Consider the following 25,465-nt stretch of genomic DNA (forward strand, 5'->3'; position numbering starts at 1 on the left):
CAGAAGGAAGGTGGGTCTCATGACTACCTGGAGCCTCTCAGATCTAGGAAGCCTATTTCTAGGTATATTTATGTGAAAGAACTTTAAAAACGTACCTTCTGTGTTTAAGCCACTGTTATTAATGTTTTCCTGTCACATGTAGAGAATCCTAATTATAGGTTATCTTACAATTTCCTTTAAAATTTTAACGGTTTTACTTTTTAGAAAATTTAAAATACATGACAAATTTGGAGTATAGAGCAGAAATACGGTGTTTTTCTCAACACTATTTACTGAATAATCCATCCCCCTACCCCAATGATTTGAAATGCTATGTTTACTAAATACAATAATGCCATGTTACTCTATTTCTGTTCTATTAGGTTTGTCTGGTTTTTTGCATAGTCTTTATTTTCTCTGAGAAGTGGGAAGTTGAGGGTAGAGGTAGAGCTTGAGAGGAGGGAGAAAAGGGCAAGGAAGAAGTCAGATGACAAGTAAGAACTACCAGGAGGCACTGAGGGCCCAGATGAAATGAGATTCTCCATGTTACATTGTAAAGTTTGATGGGGTGGACTCTGCATCCAGAATGGCTACATTCCAATTCCAGCTCCAAGACTTAACTGGCTGTGTGGAGGCAGACACATCACTTATGCGACACTTTGGCTTCCTCTTCTGTAAACTGGAGATAACACTAGAACCTACCCCAAGGTGGCTGTGTTAAATGAGCTATTATAAAAAAAATTTTAACGTTTTTGTTACTGAGAGACAGAGAGAGACAGAGAGTGAGCAGGGGAGCGGCAGAGAGAGAGGGAGACACAGAATCCAAAGCAGGCTCCTCCAGGCTCTGAGCTGTCAGCACAGAGCCCAACGCGGGGCTCGAACTCACAAACCGCGAGATCATGACCTCAGCCCAAGTCGGTCGCTCAACCGACGGAGCCACTCAGGCGCCCCATAAATGAGTTATTATATAAAAAGCTTAGAGTAATACCTGGTCTCAAGTTCTATTATGTCTCATCAATATTATTATTGTTACTAGTTATAATGTAATCGTTAATACCATTGTTGTCATCATCATACTTAATATTAGGATAGCAACTTTTTTCCCCTCAGGTATTAACAAAGGATAATATTGAATTTTATCATATAATTGTTATGGCATCATCTGACGTGATTATGTTTGTTTGTTTCTCTAAAAACCTATCATGTATTGTGAATAAGGCACCATGTCACACACTAGAATGGCTATCATAACAAAGATAATGACAAACGTTGCTGAGAATGTGGAGAAATGGGAACCCGCACACACTACTGATGCAAATGTAAAACAGTGCAGCCATTTCGGAAAACAGTTTAGCAATTCCACAAAATGCTAATGTAGAGTCATCATATGACCCCGCAATTCTACTTCTGGGTATGCACCCAAGAGGAATGAAAACATACATCTAAGCAAAGACTTGCACCTAAATGTTCTCAGTATCAGTTATTCATAATAGCTCCAAACTGTAAACAACCCAAATGTCCATGAACTGGCGAATGGATAAATAAAATGTGGTATATCCATATAATGAAATATTAACCAGTAATAAAAAAGAATTGATGACACATTGTACAACATGGCTGGATCTCAAAAAAAGTAGGCTAAGTGAAAGAATCCAGTCACAAAAGAGATATCAAATATTGCAGGATTCCATTTATTTGAAATCCAGAAAAGGCAAATTGATAGAGACAGAAAGTAAATTAGAGGTCTTCTGGAACCAGGTAATGGTGAATGGACATGAGGGATTTAACTGGAACAATGAAAACATTCTAAAATGATTGATAATGATGCTTGCACAACTTCATAAATTTACTAAATAATCACTAAATTGTACACTTAAAAGTGGCTGAATTATAGAAAATGTAAAATATGCCTCAGTGAAGTTGTTTTTTTTAATGAAGGAATGGATGGAGACTGAGAAAAAATAGGAAAACTTTATGTTACTTTTGTGTAAACATTTTCAAAACTTAAATAATTTTAGGAGCACCTGGGTGGCTCAGTCAGTTAAGCACCCGACTCTTGATTCAGCTTAGGTCATGATCTCAGAGTTTGAGGGATCGAGCCCCGTGTTGGACTCTGTGGTGACAGTAAGGAACCTGCTTGGGGTTCTCTCTCTCCTTCTCTCTGCCCCTCCCCCACTAATGCTCTCCTCTCTCTCTCAAAAATAAACTTAAATAACTTAATGTATTTTATACACACACACACACCCATACACACACACCCCAAAACCTATTCACACAATGAATGATAGGTTTCCTAGTGCTTTCCCATTCTTATATCCTCAAAGTAAACACCCAGTAGAAAATTCCACTGGGTCACAGTATATCATTAAAAAGCTATATTTATTCTACTATTACTTAACATACAACTTGGGCATTTATGTGCTTAATTGAGTTTGTTTTTTTTTTTTTTTTTTTAATGTGCATAAAGTTCTTTTTTCTTGGGGCACCTGGGTGGCTCAGTCGGTTAAGCAAATGACTTTTGATTTCGGCTCAGGTCATGATCTCACTGTTTGTGGGTTCGAGGCCCACATCAGGTTCTGTGCTGAGATTGAGGAGCCTGCTTGGGATTCTCTCTCTATCCCCCTCTCTCTAACCCTCCCCGGCTTGCTCTCTCTCTCTCTCAAAAATAATTAATTAATTAATTAATTAATTAAAAGATGTTTCTTCTTATTGTCTTCATTAGATTTGATATCAGGCTCATAAAGTGAACTGGAATGCTTTCTATGTCTTTTCTATGCTATGGAATAGGGTTTTTTTTTTTTTTTTTTTTTAATGTTTATTCATTTTTGAGAGAGAGAGAAACAAACAGAGCATGACTGGGAGAGGGGCAGAGAGAGAGGGAGACACAGAATCCTAAGCATGCTCCAGGCTCTGAGGTGAACCAACTGAGCCACCCATGTGCCCCTATGCTATGGAATAGTTTTAACATTATGTGAATTGTTAATTCTTCCCAGAGGACAACTTGATAGTTTTGTATTGAATATTCAAAGTGCATAAGCTTAAATCTAGCAATTTCACTTCTGTAAAAAGAAGTAACAGTGACTCTTTCTGGACAATGAAAGTGGTAGTGACCTTTATCTAATTCTTGTGCTCATGTAAAATGTTTTGCAATGAGAATTTAAAACAAATTTGCAAAGACTATTATGGTTCCAACAAAGAAGAAGATGATGCATTACTTGACATTTTGATAGACTTGACCTATACAAATATGTGGGCCTATAACTTTGTGTGTCAAATATTCTTTGTCCACCATTCAGCTTCTTCTAAATATTTCTATACTTCCTCTGAGATGTTTTATAACTTCTACTCAATTTGTATTTCCACATCATTGGCATATATGGAATTTTCTTATGTTTTTTAATCTCTTCTATATCTGTCATTAAATCCTTTTTCTCATTCTTTTTACTCTGTATTTGTTTTCTCATTTTTTTTCTTGGTCAGAACAACAAAATATTTACTTATGTAAATTTCAAAAAAAAAAGCATATCTCAGTTTTGTTTATTAATACCACTTTTGTTTGTGTGTTTGATTTTTCACTTTCTAATACATGAATGTTTTCTTTTGGTTTTACTAACGCTTTGCTCCTACATTTTGGGGGTTTTTAAGTTTAATGCTTGGTGTATTCATTTTCTATCACTCTATTTACTAGAATTAATGAAAGCTATGAATTTTCATCTAAATATAGCTTTGACTGCACTCTATAGTTTTAATATATGTACTTTCATTTCCACAGTATTTTCAATGTCTAGAATTTTAGTTTCCATTTCTGATTTTTTAACTAAAGAGATCTCTAAAAAAGAGTTCAGTTTTCAGGAGTTTAGGCTCCTGGTGTTCTTGTTACCTGTTATTCACCCATTGATAGTTTTACTGCATTATGGTTAGTAAATGTGGCCTCTACAACTTTGATCTTCTGGAATGAATGTTCCCTTTTTATGGACTGATCAGTTCCCTTTATATGGTACTTAACCATTTTTTTTAAATGTTCCATGAACATTTTCTCTCTTTTGGTGACTAGAAAATCCATAGGTATTTATGAATCAAACTTTTAGCAATATTATTTCTATCTACTTACTGTCTACTGATGTGTCATTATTGGTGAAGTATGATGGTCTCCAGTCATAATTCTGATGTTTCTAACTTGGAAGTTTGAACAAACTTACCTGCATACATTTGAATACTACTTGATTCATTAAGTTAATGAGTGGTCTTCATTGTTTATAGCACTATTACCAACCTAAAATAAGTCTTATTTGATGACTTTTATGTCACATTCAGTATGCTTGTTACAGGAATGTTAGTTTAATTAGCATGAGGCCTTAGAAAAAAGAGCAGATAAATATAAAATCCACAGATATTTTGTACATGTTATTTTAAAACATTAAATGAAACCATTTCCTGAGCATTTAAAAAATCAGGTAGTGTACATCCAACTCGATCCTCCTCTGACATTTCCCATGTTCTAAGCTGCATTATTAAGGCCACTATTTAACACCCACTTCTCCCTCCATTCCCTGAATCAAATCTGATGACTGTCCTTTAGTGCTGTGACTGCAAGCCCTAAAACATCTCTTTTTATTATAAAGGAATATGCTATAGGGCCCTTGTTTTGTGAATCTGTCCAGTTTAACTTCCCAGTTCCCACATACTGAGGCACTGGGAAGACAGCTATGATTGAGTCATTGACATATAATACAATATAAAAATTAAAAGATAAAAAAAACCAATGTAATGGGAAAAAAAGCTGTGATTTAAATCTTTATCGGCCTGCAGAGTGGATCCTCTCAAACTGAACCTCTGGGGATTAGATTTCCCCCCAGAAAAGCCTACAGTAATCCACCCATAAATGGTCTCTAAAGCAGTGTGGAGTTACAATCAATGGATGCTTCTCCCAACAGTATGTGGAAGGAAAAAAGAAACACTTTGGGAGATTTTGTAGCTCTTGCTGTATACTCTCTGAAATAAATTCCATAACATGATGAGTTTTAGCTCCCTCCAAAATTAAAGTAATAGACACAAAGCACTTTAAAAGCCCCAGGAGAAGGATGACCTATAAATTTGGTATATTACAGTGACATTAAATCTAAAGTAGCAGTCATGGTGGAACAGATTAAAGAATAGCAAACAACAGTTTTCTCATTCCTTCTGAAATAATTTGGGAAGCATTTAGAGCTGGCCCAGCTATGCCATCAGTGGACTTCCATATTATTTGATAAAATCACAATTGAAAATATGTTGCACCTGAGATTTTCAGTGTCAAGTGTTAAAAGTGGTTCGAATGTGGTCTCCATTTATACCTCTTTCTTTATTTCCAGAGTTTTTCCTCATAGGAAGTGAACATATCGGCAAGAACAAGTGGTAGAGTATAGGAATCAAGCAATTGTGTCTTCTCTAAGCTCACGGCCTAGTTAGAGTTTCTTACAGAGCTTATTTACAGTATGGTTATCCTAAATTAAAAATAAATGACAATCATATTACATGTCTAACAAAAAAGAAGACCATGATTTTAGTTCGTGCCAGGGTGCTACAGTCACGTTCTACAGCAAAATTTTCTACAGAATTTATTATTAGTTGTGCCAACAGCAGCTGTACTAATAATTTGAGATAACTCCCACTGTGGTTTAAAAAAAAAGAATCAATGATAGATAGTAAAAGCATTTTCATGCTTGGATTTCCTTGCCTAATATATTATAACAGTTTTATACAGATGGTTAAAGCATTTATTTTGACAATGGGGCTGTAAAAAGTAATTTCAATCCATAAAGGCCATAAATGCATGTCATTTGCAACCCTGGATGCACACCAGACTCATGCATAGAGACACTTTAGGCATCACCCCTGAAGATTCTGATTTAGTCAGTCAGGGAACAGGGAAGTATGTCTTCAAAAGTTCCCCAGTTGAGGGGCACCTGGGTGGCTCAGTTGGTTAAGCGGCCAACTTTGGGTCAGGTCATGATCTCACTGCTCATGGGTTCTGTGCTGACAGCTCAGAGCCTGGAGCCTGCTTCAGATTCTGGGTCTCCCTCTCTCTCTGCCCCTCCCCACTCTCTCTTTCTCAAAAATAAACAACAACAAAAAAATAAGTTTCCCAATTGATTCTGGTGCATAGCTGGAACTGAGAATCATTTTCCCAAACCCTTCAAATTGGAAGGGACCTTAGTGTTCAACCATCTCTCACCCTTCCTGATTTCTAGTAACTTCTTCCCAATGGTCCACCAGTCAACAGACCTGGATGTCTGCATCAGATTTCCATACATCCTCAAACTTAACACATTTAAAATTAATCCTTTTTTTTTTTTTTGCATAAACCGTACTCAACTTCTTGTAGTAAACAATAAGCCACATGACCATCCTTCCAGGCACTTATGCCAAAAATTGGAAAATTAGGATCCCTCTACTCTATATCAGTATACAGATTATTTTTACCTCTTAGATATGTTTTATATCAATCCCCTCTTCTCCAACTCCATTGCCTTAAAACATTCCTTTAACTCTTTTGCCTAAATATTAATAGTCTAATACTACTTCTGGTGTTCTGCAAAATCCCCCAGCTTTGAATCTCATATTGCCTGACTGCACCACTACCCTACACATACCCATCCCTGTCACAGACATCTATATTCCACAGTCCATTTCCCCACTTCCTCCCATTCCTGGCTTGGTGTCACTCTCTCCAATACTACTTTTGTCTTAACATGTGGTTAATTCAATATTTCCCAAACCACGGTCTTTGTCTTCTTGCCCCTGTCTCCGTCTAGAACTTGTCCTTCACCCTACCTTAGGGCCTCATTCCACAGTCACATCGCAGAGCTGGTTAATAACAACAACTGCAGTCCCTCCTCTTCACTGTGCTCCCAATAATCATCCCACACAATCCTCTAAGCCTCCAATCTCTTTCCTGGCTCTGCATGTCTACTCTCCCCTCCTTACTCAGATGAGATTCCAGAGTCAATTGCCCCAGTTCCTCCATTCTTTATACCCTCAACTCTTTTGCCACTCTCTCATTGTCATATATATATCAGCATGACCTTGCTTAAACATAACTCCTGTTTCTTCATGCCTGCACAAACACAGGTGCACGTGGTGGGGAAAACATTCATGCTTAAGGTGGTGGGTATCACATCAAATTCATGGTCACGAACTTCAAGTGGGCCCATAACATCACCTGGCAAGTACGTTGTACTTCCCTGATCCATCTACTCTCCCATCTTCTGGACTATCATTTATACCTCTCCAGTTTTCAAACCTCCATAACCTCCCACCCCATCCTCACTCTCAGCTGATAACTTTGCTACCTCCTTTTTCACTAAGAATGGGAGAACAATCAGAAGACAAACTTCTATATGATCTCCAAACCATATCTGCCCACCTGGACTCCTGACTCGCTGACAACGAATGAACTGTTGAAAAACCCACCTACTCAAGCACAGCACTCAGGTAATACAATCCCCTACATCATTTTATCTCTTTTTTTTAAATTGAAGTATAATTTGCATACACTGTTATATTAGTTTCAGGTGTACAATATGATTCAACAATTCTCTGTGTTACTCAGTGTTCATCATGGTAAGTGTACTCTTGATCCTCCTTATCTATTTCATCCATCCCCCTACCCATCTCCCCTTTGGTAACCACCAGTTTGTTCTCTATATTTTACACTCTGTTTTTTTGTTTCTTTTTTCTTTGTTAATTTATGTTTTTTTCCCCTCAAATTCCACATATGAATGAAATCACATGGTATTTGTCTTTCTCTGACTGACTTATTTCCCTTGGAATTTCTCTAGATCCATCCATGTTGCAAATGGTAACATTTTTATGGCTGAGTAATATTTCTGTGTGTGTGTGTGTATGTGTGTGTGTGTGTGTGTGTGTGTGTGTGTGTGTGTGTGTGTGTATGCCTTCTTTATGCATTCATCCATGAATGGATACTTGGGTTGCTTCCATATCTTGGCTATTATAAATAATGCTGCAATAAACATAAGGGTGCATATATCTTTTTGAACTAAGTTGTTTTGTTTTCTTTGAGTAAATACCAAGCATTGGAATTATCAGATCACATGATAATTCTGATTTTAATTTTTTGAGGAACCTCCATACTGTTTTCCAGAGTGGCTGCACCAGCTTGCACTCCTACCAGCAGTGTACGAAGGTTCCTTTCTCTCCACATTCTCACCAACACTTGTTGTTTCTTACCTTATTGATTTTATCCATTCTGACAGGTGGTGTAAGGTGATATCTCATTGTGCTTTTGATTTGCATTTCCCTTATGATGAGTGATATTGAGTAACTTTCAATGTGTCTGTTTGCCATCTGTATGTCTTCTTAGGAAAAATAGTATTCAGGCCCTCTGTGCTCATTTTAATCAGATTATGGTGGATTTTTTCAGTTTTGTTTTTGTTTGATATTTTGGTGTTGAGTTGCATAAGTTCTTCAGCTACTTTGGATATATCAAAATATCAATCAATATCAATATCAGATATATCAAATGCAAATATCTTCTCCCATTTAGTAGGTTCCATTTTTGTTTTGTTGATGGTTTCCTTTACTGTGCAAAAGCCTTTTATTTTGTTAGAGTCCTAACAGGTTATTTTTGCTTTTGTTTCCTCTGCCTGAGGACACATCCTCTGCATCCTTTTTAACTTCTCTCTAGCAAACGAATTTGTAATCACTTTCTCCTTTATTTAAAAACCATCTATTGACTTATTTTCTCCTTCCTTTTCTTTCACTATAAAACTCAAAAATGTAGAGTATGTTCTCCAACTTTTCTTCATGAACTCCACTTGCCCACAACTCCTTCAGAATCCCTCAGTTCAAGGTCATCAATGAAGCTCCACGTTGCTAAATGCAACCAGTGCTTGGTTCTCATCTTGATCTATCAGCTGCATTTCACTTAAAGGATCACTCCCTCCTTCCAGGAATACTTTCTGTACTTCCAGGCCACCATACTCCTGATTTTTCTCCCACAGTACTTGCTGTTCCTTCTCAGTCTCTTTTGTCAGTTCCTGCTCATCTTACTAACCTCTAACTAGTAGTTTGACTTCTTCTTTTTAATCTTCATTCCTTCCTTGGTAAGTTCATCTAATGTCTTAGCTTTACATATAATCTCTATGCTGATGGCTCCTAGATGTATATCTGCAGGCTAGACTTCATCCTCGAGCACCTAGTAAAGATATCCCAATAGCCACTCAAGGACACTGTTCCAGTGGCTCAGTTGGTTAAGCATCTGACTCTTGATTTCGGCTCAGGTCATGATCTCACAGTTTATGGGATGGAGCCCCAAGTTAGGTTCTCTCTCTCTCTCTCTCTCTCTCTCCCTCCTCCTGCCCCTATCTCACTCATGCTCACGCATGTGCTTTCTCTCCAAATAAATGAATAAACTTAAAAAAAAAAAAAAAAGAATGCTGCTCCAACAATTCTCCTGTTTTGTCCTACATCATGTATTTTTGTTCTCCACTAGATCATTCCCATCACATTAATTTAGAACAAAAAACAAAAACCCCTTGATCTTACTTCCCTCACCAACTACTACTTTTGCCAGTCAATTCCTCTTAAGGCTACACCAATCAGGCTCTTATTCCCTCCTCTTCACCAAAACTGCTTATCAACTTCATTTCTAATGACCCCTACACTACTAACTGCAGTGGTCAGTCTACTTAACCTAATGGTAGCCCTGAAATGACTTTTATGCCCTCCTCTTTGATATACCTTTTCCTTGGCTTTTCATTTTGGCTTTCAGGTCAATACTCTTGGATTTTCTGGTCCCTCTTTATTAGTCTTCTTTGGCTGGTTCCTCGACTTCTCTCTATCCTCCTAGTGTTGGATGGAGACCTCCAGAACTAGTGGTCCTCTTCTCTCCTGTCTTCCTAGATCATCTCAGCCAGAGTCATTTAAAATATCATCTCTATACCTACAATTCTTATATTTATATCTCCAGTCAGGCCATCTTTTTCCAACTCCAGGCTCATATATCCAACTTACTAATCTGTAGCCCCACTTGACTCACTAATAAGCATTTCCAACTTAACACATTCAAAACTGAGCCCTTAATCATTCCTCTCAAACTTACTTGCCCTACAACTCTATTCCCTTGCTCAGGCCAAAATCTTGGGAGTCATTTGGATTCCTCTCTGTCTTTCATACCCTACATTCATCCATTGGTAACTCCTATCAGCTCTACCTTCAAGCCACCTGGAATCTGACTATTTCTCACCACCTCCACTGCCATCACTCTGGTCCAAGCCACCATTATCTCTCACATAAATTATGATAGCAGTCAAATAACTGTTTTCCCTGACTCTACCCTCACTCTTCTACAGTCTTATCCCAGAGTAATCCTTTCTATTCCTAAGTCAGATATTACACTGCTCTGCTTTAAAACTTTTCAATGACTTCCCATTTTACTTTGAGTAAAAGTCGTATTCATTACAATGGCTAATAGGGCCTTGTGATCACCCTGCCATCACTTTCCAGCCTATGTCTTTCTCTCTTGCCCTGGGCTAATACCTAGCATGTGCCTGATTCAGAACCTTTAAACCTGCCTGGAATGCTCTTCCCCTGACGTGTGCATGCCTTACTCCCATCACCTCCTTCGAACCTTTGCTCACATATCAGCTTCTCAGTGATGCCATGTTGGTCCCCATACCTATTCTCTTTCCATGTTTTATTTTTCTCCTTAGCACTTATTACCATCTAACATACTATGTAATTAGTTAACTTATTTATGTATTATAATTTTCCTCTCAGGAACACGTAAGTGCCATGAGGAGAAGCTTTTTATTTTGTTTGGTTCCCTACTATATACACAATACTGTATCTACATATCTAGCTATATACCATACCTAGAACAGAGCCTTGCACATAGGGGATGCTCAGTAATCATTTGATGAGTAAGTAAATGGCATCTCCAATCATGATCTCTCCAATCAACCTCCATCCTGTCTCCGGAGTGATATAATTAGAAGATAAATCTGCTCACCTTAATTTTCAGCTTAAAACCCTTCAGCAGGTCTGCAGTATTATAGGTGATGCAAACTGAAATGTCTTCAGTAGTCAGGCATATCCTATAATGTAATGAGTAAAGTTTATGTGTGTGGGGAGGGGGTAAGGGAGGATAAAAAAAGTGGAAAGTGTATGACCCACCTAATGGCGTTCAATTCAATTATTTTAAAATGTGTATTTTTTAATGTTTATTCATTTTTGAGAGACAAAGAGACAGAGAGTGAGGGGGGAGGAGTAGAGAGAGAGGGAGACACAGAATCCGAAGCAGACTCCAGGCTCCAAGCTGTCAGCGCAGAGCCAGACGCAAGCTGGAACCCATGAGCCGTAAGATCATGACCTGAGCCGAAGTTGGATGCTTAATCGACTGAGCTACCCAGGTGCCCCCAATTCAATTATTTTAACAAATTGTGCCCACTACTTGGCAGCTCCTGTATTCAGAATAAAGAACCATCTCCACAGCATGGCTTGGTGGGCACTAAGCAGGTCTGCCATGCTTACTCCCTTGTGGGCCCTATAACATCAGAGAAAACAGACTGTGTATATCCACATACTGTGTGGTTGCAATGTAACTGAACACGTTGCTTTTTCATTATTAAATAACCAGGCAAGGAAGCAAGATGTCACTGTTGGCATACTCTGAAATGATATCTGGAGCCAGATGTTTGAACCAGATGACTAAATTTGTTAAAGGCAGTTTGTACAATTATGTGAGGTAATTATACCTGGCTTTCAGGGTGACATGATTGGGGGTCTAAAACAAGGGATCTATCATTCAGTGACTCCAATCTGTCAAGACCTTACCTTCGACAAAAAAAGCAGCATCACCACCAACTTGAGCTTATTTCCCATGAGCAACCAAAGAGACTAGAGATGAGCACTCACAGAACCTTGCCATCCTGAAATCTCCCAGAGTACTTTGCTGAGAATGAGTCCTCTAGACCCATCACAGTAAATTATACTTCTTTTAAGATTTCCTCATCAGAGTGTTCTAGCCCAAGTCCTCAGTGGGACTTTGACAATGGCATACAATCTGACCAGTGTTTACTAGAACAGACTCCTCCCTCAACAGTCCCAACACATACTCTACTTACTATTATTACCAAAGATCCATTTCCTCCTGATGTGGGACCTTTATAAATTCGTAGAATGTCCTTCCCACCCACACATTCCAGGCAAAGTGCTCCACCCAAGAATTAACCTCTCTAGGAATCCTCTGCAGATCCACTCAAGCCAGCTAATTACTTCTCTCCTCTTTTCTTTGCACTGTTTCCCATATATATCTCCCTTCCTGTCTTCATTTTATTAATTGCAATTATTGTTTTATCTCAAAGCCATAGGGGCAGTAACCATGTCCAATGTGTCTTTGAATTACTGATGCCTAACCGAGTACCTGGCAATTACGAGGCACTCCAATGTTTTCTTAATTTAACTTAATTATAATTAAAAAAGAGTGTTCTGGTCAGTGTAGCTAGAGTAAAGTTTTCATAATTGCTGGAAGGGGAAGACGAGTTGGAAAGAGGGAGAGAAAACATACAGAAAAAGAGATCCAAGTTGCATCACAATTTTTTTCATATTTCACATAAATAAAGGCAGTACTTTGCATTGGAGAGAATGTTACAGTGTGTCGATTTTTTTCTTTACCATTACGGGCAGAAAGTGAGACACTCTAAATTCTCAACATTGTTCAATTAAACCTTACCTCTTTCCCCCAAAAAAGAATATTACAGTGAATCCCAATTTGTTGATGCACCCTTCAAATTTCAAAAATCGGTCTAGTATAATGATTAACTGTAGTCAGACAAGGAGAGCTCATTCACTGAACAGTGAACTAATCCTTCTGTGAGCTCTTCTGACAGAATATTTATATTCTAACTAATGCAAGTTAGTAGGAAAAACATTAAGATTCTCAAAAAATAAACTGCCACATGATAGAGATCAAACACAGAAAATTCACATAAGAAACAAAAATAGGTTTAAAACATTGAAAATATTCAATTGCACCAACACCAACAAAAAAATATAAATGAAACGACAACTGGGCAGCCACTTAAAACCTGTTAAATTAGCAGGTTTTTCTTCACATTATTACCATCTAATGCTAGTGGGTTTGCTATGTAGCAGGGATAGTTGGCATAGATCTTGTGAAAATAATGGAAAACCTTACTAAAATGGAGTCAGGAGGTTTGGGAAGGGGAGCTCCCATGCCCTACCACTGCAGATCCAACAGGAAGAGATGGACTTGATCTTGCACATGGATGCTACTTTGCTATCCCACCTGGGGAAGACATGCTCTCCTACCCCCACACCACTCAACAGCTCAGCCAATGAGAAGCCACCAGTTTACTCCAATGGACTTTTAGTTTATGACAGCTTTCCCAACTTATCCCTTTTCTCCCTAAAAAGGTGTACCTTTGTTCTCCAGATTTCCCATGGTTTTGCCACAGGTTGTTTGTCCATGTGGCAATTCTTTCCTGAATAAGCCCATCTTTTGCTGGTAAAATAACTGGAAGATTTTATTTTTAAGGTTGAAAATTTACAGGAAAACAATCTGAACTCATTGTTGATAATTTATCATTAAGAAATATTCCACTTCTGGGGCGCCTGGGTGGCGCAGTCGGTTAAGCGTCCGACTTCAGCCAGGTCACGATCTCGCGGTCCGTGAGTTCGAGCCCCGCGTCAGGCTCTGGGCTGATGGCTCAGAGCCTGGAGCCTGTTTCCGATTCTGTGTCTCCCTCTCTCTCTGCCCCTCCCCCGTTCATGCTCTGTCTCTCTCTGTCCCAAAAATAAATAAACGTTGAAAAAAAAAAAAAAGAAATATTCCACTTCTTCCTCTTTAAGGACATAGCCGAGCTGGTCAGTGGCGGCAGTCTTGTGGCAGATGTAGACATGCAGACCTTTGTGAAGACCCTGACAGGCGAGACCATCATCCTAGAGGTTGAACCCGATGATGGCACTGGGAATGTTGAAGTCAAAATCCAAGACGAGGAGGGCATCCCACCTGACCAGCAGCATCTGGTTTTTGTGGGCAAACAGCTGGAGAATGCCACACTCTCTCAGACTACAATATTCAGAAAGAGTCCACCCCATACTTACTGCATCGCCTGCAGGATGGCATCACTGAGCCTTCCCTCCACCAGCTGGCCCAGGAATACAACTGTAAGAGTTGTATCTGCAAGAGTCAGATACTGTACTGGACTGCCCTAAGAAGTGCAGCCACCCCCACAGCCTGCACCCCACGAACAAGGTCTAATGAGGCCCCTCCACCAGCTCCCCTTTTGCTGTCAGGGTGTCCTCCTGCCAAAGCCCCAGGGCCCTGGGGCCTCAACATAGTTTCCTTTGCATTGACTAGAGCAGTAAAAGGGAGAAGAAAATCTCCCAAAAGGGAGTAGGATATTATAGATACAAAATAGTATTTATAGTAATGAAAAATCAGAAGCTAGAAATGGCCAAAAAGCATGGTCAAGTGAAAAAGATTTACCTATTCTTCGGAATATATATAGTCATCATTAAAATTGCACAATAATGACTGTTCAACATGGAAAAATATAATAGTAATAATGGTTACTATATATTGAACATTTATTAAGTGCCAGGTACTATGGTAAGTATTTCACACGTGTTGTGAGATAAATACTATAATAGGGTTTCCAGAGTTAGCAAATAAAAATATAAGGGGTACAGTTCAATTTGAATTTCAGATAAATGACAGATACAATATAAGTCTATCCCATGCAATACTACCCATTGTTTATCTGAAATTCAAATTGAACTGGGCATCCTATATTTTATCCGAACACTGGTAATCCATTTTACTGATGAGGAAACTAAGACACAGAGATCCACCTAGGGACATACAAGCAGTGATAAAATGCTAAGCATACAGAAAAAGTAGAATGGAAACTTTTGTCTATGAGTGATTAGAAATGGGTAAAACACATTCATGCCCATGGATCACAGCTGAGAAGAAGCATGAACAGATAAATACCAGGACCACCAAAATCTAGCACTTAGTCTGGGCACGGTGCTCCCATGAAGCCTTCCACGCCCGTTTTAATAGATGAACAAAGTGAAGAGTTAAATATTTTGCTCAAAGTCATAAAGCTAGTAAGAACAAGATCAGATTCTGACTCTAAAGCTCTTTCTTTATTCCACTTTGTCATCTTGATTTCCTGGCTGAGTTTTTTTCCCCCTTCAGGTGCAGTTCCATCAATATTGATATAAAAGTTTTTGTGTGATAGAATACACGCACAAGGACACATGAATATTTCAAGGAGATCTGCAAAACCTAGTCATTAAGGGTTTGCTTTGGTTTAAATTCATTCCTAGAACTAACCCCAACAAAACACTGAAAAGAAAAAGTTGTGATGCACATTATGGCTTAAATTGTGATTTCATTTAGAAAGTAAAAAAGCACCCTCCATATTAATCCATTTAAAAGTGAGATTGCTCTCCCACTTATGCCTCTCTCTAAGCTCCTCCCCTTTCTCTATACACTTTAGCAAGTAAACTTGTCTGGTCCTTCAAGTAACTCAGTCAAGAGGGATTACAAATTTTTTTAGGCCAAGCATACAGGAAAGCACATGTGCACACACAAACACAAACGTGCCGATATGCTTTCACCATGAAAGAAAAGTCTATGCTCTATACAGAACAGGGCATTTTAGGTGATTTCCCTTAGGTGTCAGCTTAATTTCTCCTTGAGAGGTTAGCCCACATCAAAAAGTTTGTGCTTTTGATTGTTTATTCTGAAAGAGGCAGCTGGCCACAGGACAGCCTGTGATGCCTTTACCACAGTTTGCTTTTGTTTTTCCCTCTTGATAATTACCTCATGACTAAACCACTCACTGGTCCATGTAGAAGAATCCCACAGAGATGAAAACACACTTGTTTAAATAAAATATTTATGAAGAAGCCCTCAAATGTCACTGAAGCAAATGCAAATTATCTTCACATATTGTGCAACCAATATGCCACTCATTCCTTAGAAGACTCTCTATTTCTTGATTGCAATTATCATTAATTTTTAAAAATTAATCCCATTGTGCATCATCATCCTAATGTCTATTCATAAAAATCTAGTGCTCTAAGGTTAACTCTCTTTTGACTATCTGTGAAATTTTTAATAAGACTAATATTTAATCTTGCTCATTATTTTGAAGTTTTCCCTTAGAAACTATATTTAATCATTATCTAATATGTACATCTTCTAATAAATTATTTCATTCTAATTCAGTGCCAGTTGACATTAGTGAGGGTTCCACATTCTGGCTTTTTAATGAAATACTACTTGGACACGATTTTCTCAGTTTGTTCTTCTTTCCACCCCCAGCCCCCCAAGTTGGGTGAACATAATGGATCTCATTAGATTTTTACAGAAACCTCAAAATAAAAATTGGGGGCAATATTATCAAAGGAAAATAAAGAATCAGTCGATGTGTATGGCAACCGTTAACCACACCCCTGCCTTTCCATACCATCTTTCCTAATTTTTCAGGAAAGAAATACGAGCTGAGCTGAGCTGAGCAGATTAGGTGGTTTAATCCTTTGCTTGATGGTCTCAACAGTTGTCCTCCACTTGGAATCAACACTTTAGAATCAACAGAAGAACTTTAAAAATATGCTGATAACAGGCCCCACCACCAGAGACTCAGATTTAATTTGTCTAGAGTAAAGCTCAGTCATTGGTAACTCTTTGTTTGTTTTGTTTGCTCCCGAAATGTTGCTAATGTGCAGCCAAGGTTGAAAACCATTTGTTTAGAAAGAACTTTTCCTGAGAAGGTCAATGTCCACTTGAAAAGAGAAGTCACTAATGATGAGCCATAAGGCTCTTCTTCACACCCTGACCACAAAATGAAGAAAAATCTCTAGAAACACAAAGCTGGAATGTCAACATAAAACCTAAAAATTAAGCTGAATCTTTACAACTGCGTAGAATTTAACCTACAGTAAGAGACTAAATCCTTTATAGAAGAACGCAATAGACAAAGGAGATCTGAAGGGGGCTCTTATGAAAAAAGACCTAGGAAATTTTCATTGACAATAACTCTCAGATTCTTAGTACATGTAATGTGTTTACCTAAGAAGCTACTTTGACTTAGACTCAACCCTTTCCAAATGGAACCCATGGCCTTGCTGCTAGTTTAGCTCTGAGCTTCAGTTTATTCATAAATACCAATCTCTTTTAGCCATGCTTCTCAAATTTGAATGTGCCTATAAATCATCTGAGGATCCTGTTAATACACAGATTCATGTGCAGTAGGTCTGGGTGGGGCCTGAGAGTCTGTGTTTCTCATAAGCTCCCAGATGATGCTGATGCTGCTGGTCCACAGATGAACACTTGGAGCAGCAAGGTCTTAGAAGACATCATGAGGATTAAATGAAATGACCTACATAAAGAGTTTGGCATGGACACGGTTGGCATCCTAGAGAAGAAAAGGCTTATAAGGAAAATAATACAACGTGGTTAAAACCTAGGAATTACATGACACAATCCTCCCTTCTTTTCCAGATGTGGAAACAGTGGGTTAAGAAAAGCTAACATCTCTACCTCCTTACAGCCAAAGGAAAAAACCAATTGTTTTTAACTGGGGGAAAAAAAAAGTGCAACCAAGGTCCACGAGTGAAAGTTAAACAGAACTCTTCATTCCATACCAGGAAAAAATCTTCTAACAATAAATGCTGTCCTACAATCAATCGGCCCTCTTGAGGAGAGAGTGTGAAGTCTCCAGTTACAAAATGTGAGCATAGACCAGTTGATGTTGTTAAAGAACACATTCATGTTTCAGGCGACTGTTGAACTGAGAGACATCACACACTTAATATTTACAAAAAAATATTTTTTAGTAATACAGAAACCTCATTTCCTTCTTCCCTCCACCCCTTGAAGTAAATGGAGGTAACCTCGGTCAAAAAGCCTTGGAGTCTTCTTTGACTCCACTTCTCCCACGCCACACATCCATCCCATCCACAAATCCTAGCATAGCTACCTTCAAATGTGCCCACAACCCAGTTACTTGTCACCATCTCCATTATGACAACGCTGGCCAACCCACTTCCCACTCTGTCTGCATCACGACAACAGCCTCCTATCAAGTTTCTCTGTCTCTCCCCTTGTTCTTCAACAGCATTTTCTCATCAAAGAGCCCCATTGCTGCCACTTCTCTGCTCAATCCCTCCCTTCTCGTTGAGAGTAAAATCCAAAGTCCTTCTGCTGGTTGACAAGACCCTATGTGATCTTTCCCCTCCAGCCCTCAACCATGTTTCTCATCATTCTCAATTTTTTTCTCTCCAGCCACCCTTAAACTCACTGTTCTTTGAATCACATCAAGGATGCCCTTATCTCAGGACCTTTGTACTTGCTCTTCCCTCTGTCATGAAGGCTACACTCTGGGATTTGCAATTTTATGTCCCACATCCCCAATATATGAAACAACATAAAGACACTTAACAGAAGGATTCTAACTGCTCTCTATGGAGAAAAAAAATTGCTCACACTCAGCTTAAAGATCAGCACTTTACTTTCATAGTTCATACAGATGAAAGCCTGGGTGAGGCATTCCAGATCCAAATGTGACTCAGCTTTACTTTTTAACACTGCACTTTCATCAAATCCTCTCTTAACACCAAGTCAGGGGAGACTAGGTACTGTACTCCCACATCAGAGCACCCCAGCTACCTGGGCAGGGAATAACCCTTCTGGATGGCCACTGATCTGTGACCCACGCATAGTCCACCTCTGAAAAAAATGAACAAATATCCCAGATGCAGTGTCCCTCTGCATAATTCCCCACAGGGAATGATGTCTGTGTTCTTCTTCTAAAACCAAAGTTCCTCGGTGGAGCTTGAGAAAATCTAACTACCACCGAGTAGGCATGGATAGACAATGGACAGAGAAAGCTGGCAAATGCCATTCAGTTGAGTCCCTTTGCAGAAAAGGAAGTCATTCATTTACAGAGAGGACTTTGTCGGGGACCCGTGTCCCAGGACCAGTGTGTATGCTTATTTTGGTTCACACTAGACAATCGCCAGGGCACCATGTGCAGTGTTGTGCAATGCAGCTACTCAAGCCACTCAGCTCTTAGCGCTCGAAATGAAAGCCACTCTTGGTTCAGACAATCAAACAGCTTCAGAGGGATAGAGATAAATGCATCTAATATAAGAATTAATGTGGGCAAGGAGAGGAAGGAGGGAAGTGAAGAGAGATCTGGCCTGAGCTGAAGTGCCCTGGGAGAGAGGGTGCACTCTGGATGTGGGCTTTAGCCTCCGTCCCTCTCACCCCATGCTCACAGTGCCCCACTCCTGCCTCAGGAGCAGGCTGCTTCCAGCCTGAACCAAAGATCCAGAGAGGCATGGGCTACCTAGAAACCACCATGCCCTAGTTAGGAAAGCACCATAGCACTTTTAGGAACTCAAGGACTAGCAGGGCATACTCTTAACTGTGGCTTCTTCTCAGCCAAGTTATCAGACTTGTTTCTTGCAGGGAGTTTTTTTCTGTGACTCTTCCTCAAGGGCAACCCAGTGCAGGGGCCAAGCAAAGCCCAAGAACATGGAATCCAGCTTATATATTAAAAGAAGCAGAGGCATAAAATCAGCCAAAAAGATGTGGAGTGTTAAACATGGACTCAGCAAGAGGCCTCACTCATCTTCTCTTACAAAGAAAGCCAAAGGAGACGACTTATGTGGGATAACAATGGGAATTTGTGGCACAGTCACAGGCAAGCAAATGAGACATTTCAACACTAATACTTGCTCTGGGTGAAGCATGCTAAATAATTTTCTTGTTCCCATGGCTCAAGGAGAGAACTTTCCCCACTTAGGACATCATCCAGGGCTCCCAGTTCACGAAACAAGGAGCTCTGTGGCACATCACAGCCAGCAGGAAGCCACACAAAGGCTGGGCATTGAACCTCCAGGGAAATTGTTTGGGATCAACAGTATTTCTTGACTTAATTCTGCAGTTTGAAGTAACACATTAGTGATCATCTGATAAACTTAATTAATGTAACCACAGGCAACAGGGAACAATAATCTTTCTTTTTCAATAGAAAAATAGACTTTGAGTAGGGAAAATCTGATATAAACTTTTGGCAGATGATTTGTCTTCACCCCACCGACCCATTTTGAATATACTATCAAGGAAATGCTATGTAAGTCAGACTCGCTGTGTATCTCTTTATAAATCAAATAATTATCCTTTGTGCAAGCAGATTTTTATATAATGGATTGGCTTAAAATGAGGTAAATTTGTACTGGATAATTTGCACAGCAATAGCTCCTTTCCAATATTTATACACAGGAACATCAAGGGGAAAGGCCATTTTCTCATCCCATCTTTAACGCATACTTTTTTTTTTTTTTTTTTTGTATTTAGGTTGAGAGAATATTCGAGAAAATGATTTCTCCAGGTAAGAAGAATCTCAAGTAAACATTTGGACTGTGTCTTCCAGTAAACAGCAGTGGATGAAATGTGGGAGACCCAGGGCCCTTAGGAAAAGCAAATGGCTCCACTAAAACTCCTTCCTCTAACCTTAATTGGTCAAATGCCAAAATAAACGAACTTTCCAAAGTTAGGAGCTGTGCAACTTCCACTAGGGATAAGTGCAGGTGCCCCAGCCATGACCAGCAAGCCCACCACCGACCCGTTTGTGCCCGGCGGCGGCAGCTGGTAGCTCCGGGCGCCCAGGCCCAGGCCGCCTCCACGCCAAACGACCCGCCGGGAACGGGTTCAGGCCGGGCTGCCCAGGACCCGGAGCTCCCCGTAGCCGGCCCCGAGCCAGATCCCGCCCCGCCCTTCCCACCCCAGACCGGGGAAGGGAAATGGGCGCTCAAGAGAGAGAGTGGGAAGTGCCCAGTGGGATTCAGCCGCAGCCGGGGCCGTCCCCAACTCCCAACTTCCCAGAGTTTCCTCCGGCCTCGTCCCCCTTCCCACGGCGGAGAAGCGGCCGCGGCCTCCCCTCGGCCGGAGCGCAGAGCCCGGGAAGTGGAGCGCGGAGCCGGGAGCTCGGGAGCCGCCCCCCGGAGCGAGGGCGACCGGAGCGCAGGTGGCGGGCGTGGTCCCTCCAGCCCTGCCCCAGTCCCCCCGGACCCGGCCTCCGCGCAGCAGCCTCTGCCCGGGTCCCCGCCCGGGTCCAGCATCAGGCCACGGCGAGCCGCTTCCTGATCCCCTCCTCTAGGTCGGCGGCCACCCCCCACATTCCCCCAGTCCGCGTCGCTCCTCTGCCTCAGGCCCCGGTGCGGCCCCAACTCCCAGCACAGGGCCCTCCGGTCGCGCCCAGCAGCGGCGGCTGCACTCACCTGGGTCGCGAAGCCGGGGTCTGGCGCGGTCCCGCAGGTGGTAGATGAAATCCTGGCAGCTGTCGTGCTCCAGGGCCCCACGGGCACAGAGCTCGGCTAGCAGCTGCAGCGCCTGGTGACAGAGCGCGTCCCTGGCCCCGGGCATCGCCCCCCCGCATCCTCGGACCGAGCCGGGCAGGCGGGCGCGGGAGACAACCCTCCGCCTGCCAGCTCAGAGCCGCCGCCTCCGGGCCGTCCGCGCTCTCCGTCAGGGAGCCGCCAAGAAACGGCCCGAGCCCCAGCCCCGGCTGGCCCGGCCTCCCACCGGTTGCATGCAGCTCTTCGGCTGCCGGTCGGTCGGGCTTTCTCTCTCTCCCGCCCGTCCGCTCCGTCCCTCCCTCCCCCGGCACGGAGGGGAGGTGGCGCCGCACAGCCCCGCGCGCCTCTCTCCCGGCGCCCCGCCCGCCACTCGCGGCCGCCGGGGGGCGGGGCCCGGTCTGTGGCGCGCGCCGCGGGCTGGGATCCCGGTGGGCCCGGCTCGGGCGCCAGCGTTGGACGGAGGGCGCTCGCCCGCTCCTAGAGGAGCGCGGGACTCGCCTCCGGACCAGGCGCTCAGAGCGGCTGCGCTCAGGCTTGGGGAGTGTGAGCGGGGGCGCGCTGTGGGCATTCTCGCCATCCCACCCCTCCGTCCTCTTGCAAACCAACACTCTCTCCCACCGCCCCACGCCCGGTGCGTCGAAAGCACGTTCTTGGGTGCGCTGCGCGAAAGGTGCAATCTGAACCACACCCGCCCAAACTGAAGAACCTAGTCCCGGCTTCGAACTTGAAAAGCGCCGTCTGGACATAAATCACGGGCCTAAGGGTGCTAGACCCCCAAAGGCGGGTTCGGGGCCAAGATTTGCCAACAAAGGAAGAATCTCCCAAGTGCAGGATCTTTTCCACCACGGTGGTGATTTGGAGACGGTGGAGGCTCTCACATCAGAAATAAGGTCAAATAAATGGCTCCTGAGAAAGGTGCTGGGACACAGATCCTGGCTGGTTTTCTAAGCAACTGACTAGAAATCCGAGGATTGCCAGCGTGTCTCCTGCACACACCAAGTTAGACTATCACAGAATCTGAGGTTTGGGGAAGAGAACGTTGGCCACCTCTTATGCACCCACCTCTTCACACTCCCAGGCAATAAACACAGAAATAACTACGAAGACTGAACTCCGGTGGGGAGGGGAGCAGGAGAGGGGTGCCAGGCACTATACCACACGCCTTTTAGATATAGAATCTCATTTCATTCCCTTGATAGCCCCCCAAGGTCTACATAACTGTTATCCTCATTTTACCAATGAAAAACCTGAGGCTCATAAAGGCTCAGTTCACCAGCCCAAGTTCATACTTGAGGAGGCAGAGTAACCTCGAATAATAGTAATAATAATAAAGTTAATAATATTATTAGCTTTAAGTAAAACTCGTGTCAAAGCCAGTTAAGAACAAACTTTGATAAACCAGGCCAGATATGACAAGGGCCTAGATCAGGCCAAAAGCACTAGCTGATTGCCAAGAACATCTAAATTTGAGAAACCTTTCAAGTATTAATTGACAAGACTGCAACCAATGGGATGAGACAGAATGAAAGACACAGAAGTTACACAAACTGACCTAGGTCGTATCTGGTAAGTAGCGGAAGATACTTACAATTGGAAGCCTAGAGTTTAGTTGCCATATTGGATGGGTTCATCCAGGCAAGGAGAGCTGGAAAATTGGAAGAGAGCTTTGCCATTTAAAATGTGCTTCAGTAAGGAGGAGATTGAAAAAACCCGGACAGAGGGGAGTCATGAGAGCCAAAGGAGGAAGAGCATTTGATGAAAGAGTGATCCACAGCATCAATTGTCAACAGAGCCTAGAGAGACAAAAACTAAGAAGTGCCCTTTGGAGGTAGCAGGCAGTAAGACATTTGTAATTTAGAGAAAATGGTTACTGTGGAACCAACCTTGTGGAAGTTACTTAAAATTTTTGTGCCTAGGGTTTCTCTTCAGATAATACTAATATGTGCATCAATGAATTCTTATAAAGATTACATAGAGTATTTGGAATATGCTGCCACATAATATGGGCTCAATCAACATATGTTTTTGTTGTTGCTGTTGTGTGTCTACAATGTACTAGATGATGCTAAACACACTTTCTTAATTTATTAGTGACAACATTCCTAAGAAGTAGGTGTTATTATTTCCCATTTTATAGGTAAAGCATGTGAAATCAGGTGGCTAAATAATTTCCCAAGGACAAATTGGTAGATTGTTTCCAGGGACAGCCACAACCATCCCTCTCACTCCATATGTCCTTTTTCAACATGACTTTACCACTCCTTGAACCAAGTAGTTGAGTCTGTTTCCCTTCCCCTTTGAATTGGGCTGGCCCTGTGACTTACTTTAACCAAAAGAATATGTGAAAGTGATATTCTGGTGTCAGAATGGTGGTTGACAAGGACGTGCAGAAAAGGGAACCTTTGTGCATGGCTGGTGGGAATGTAAATTGGTGCAGCCACTATGGGAGACAAAATGGAGGTTCCTCAAAAAATTAAAATTGAACAACCATATGATTCAGCAATTCTTCTTCTGGATATATATATGAAGGGAATAAAATTGCTATCTTGAAAAGACGTCTACACCTCCATGTTCATTGTAGCATTATTCACAATAAACAAGAGATGGAAACAACCTAAATGTCCATCAATGGACCAATGGATCAAGAAAATGTGGAAATCACACACACACACACACACACACACACACACACACACAGAGGAATATTATTCAGCTTTAAAAAATAAAGAAATCCTGCTATTTCTAACAATATGGATAAACCTGGAAGGAATTATGCTAAGTGAAATAAGCCAGACTGAGAAAGACAAATACTACATGGTATCATTTGCATGTGGAATCTAAAAATCAAAAACAACCAGCCAAACAAAAAAACCTGATCTCATAGAAACAGAGTAAAATGATGGGTGCCAACGGTTGGGGATTGGTAAGATGGAGAGATATATGCTAAACTCTCAGTTGTAAGGTTCTGATGTACAGCATGGTGATTATAGTTAATAATACAGTATTATATACTTGAAATTTGCTGAGAGTGATCTTAAATATTTTCACCACACGCACAAAAAAAAGTTTTTAAAAGAGAAAAAATTTAAAAGGTGATGCATGCGTTAATTCACTTGATCTTGGTAATCATTTCATAATGTATATGTACACCAAATCATCACATTGTACATTTTAATTATAAGCAATATCACTTATCAATTATTCCCCCATAAAGTTGGAGAAAAATAATTTTAAAAAATGAAATCTTATAAATCTTTCATGCTGCTCTTAAACTATATCCTGCTTCCAAGACCCAGATTCTGTTCTTGGGAAGTGGTTTGGCATTCCTAATGGCAGAACTTCCTATTCACTGGCATTTGTTTGATTCAGTTCCTTGCCAGGTACTTGCCTTTAACAAAAGAAAACAACCGACAGGACTTGTTTTTAGTGAGCCCATGCTATTTCCCAGTGATTACCACTCCTGTGAAATACTCCCAGACCTGCTTAATTAACCCTGATAGGAATTCGACCTCACACTTGCTTTAGAGCCTGCACTATAATTCACCTGGGCCAGGAGACAGGAATGAACTCACGTTCTGTGACAACCACTCTCTCATCTTGGGCATCAATCTTGTAAATCTGTGAACTTAGTCCTTCCCTGTTTGGAGTGAATTTTTCTTAACAGATGAAATGGCAAATTTGGGATCGGGTGGCTCCGCTTTTCCTGTGTGTCCATTATCGTTATACTAAATAACAGGTTGTTCTGGGATGTTCAAAATCTTTATTCTTCCTTCCTGAGCTGTGCTTGTTCCCTCCCAGTTTCATGATTGCCAATTATAAAGTTATAATTCCAATTTCTTTGACTTTAAAGAGAGTAGAGATTTATTAGCTTTAGTATTTAAAAGATAAACCATAAAAGGAGTATATTAAAAGGAACAGACGGCAATGTTCTGGGTCAGAGGGCCTGGCACTCCTCTGCTGTCTCCTCTTAGTAGATACTCATGGTTCTACATTTTTTCGACTTTTCAGAATGAGGACTAGGGAAGGGTTGGGGAGGGAGCAGAGGTCAGATTTCTGCTGACTGAGAAAAACCTACACCTAA

At 41.2% G+C, this 25,465-nt stretch overlaps 1 protein-coding gene and 1 pseudogene across 3 annotated transcripts in view; one reads left to right on the plus strand and one right to left on the minus strand.

The window, feature by feature from the left end:
* The window catches only part of SYT9 (synaptotagmin 9), a 201,959-nt gene extending 180,238 nt beyond the window's left edge, over positions 1-21,721 (minus strand). The window contains exon 1 of one of the 3 annotated variants that reach the window (XM_040456996.1): positions 21,307-21,715. In XM_040456996.1, coding sequence (XP_040312930.1) covers positions 21,307-21,451 — 145 coding nt within the window. In that variant the 5' untranslated portion in view covers positions 21,452-21,715. Of the gene's footprint in view, positions 1-21,306 lie in introns of all 3 variants that reach the window. The other 2 variants (XM_040456997.1, XM_040456998.1) reach the window with 2 other exon arrangements.
* Positions 13,876-15,001, plus strand: LOC121018280 (ubiquitin-60S ribosomal protein L40-like; annotated as a pseudogene).
* Positions 21,722-25,465: the final 3,744 nt, after the last annotated feature.

This window comes from Herpailurus yagouaroundi, unplaced genomic scaffold, assembly GCF_014898765.1.
Source record: "Herpailurus yagouaroundi ecotype Mexico unplaced genomic scaffold, PumYag 218, whole genome shotgun sequence".
Classification (NCBI taxonomy): Eukaryota; Metazoa; Chordata; class Mammalia; order Carnivora; family Felidae; genus Herpailurus; species Herpailurus yagouaroundi.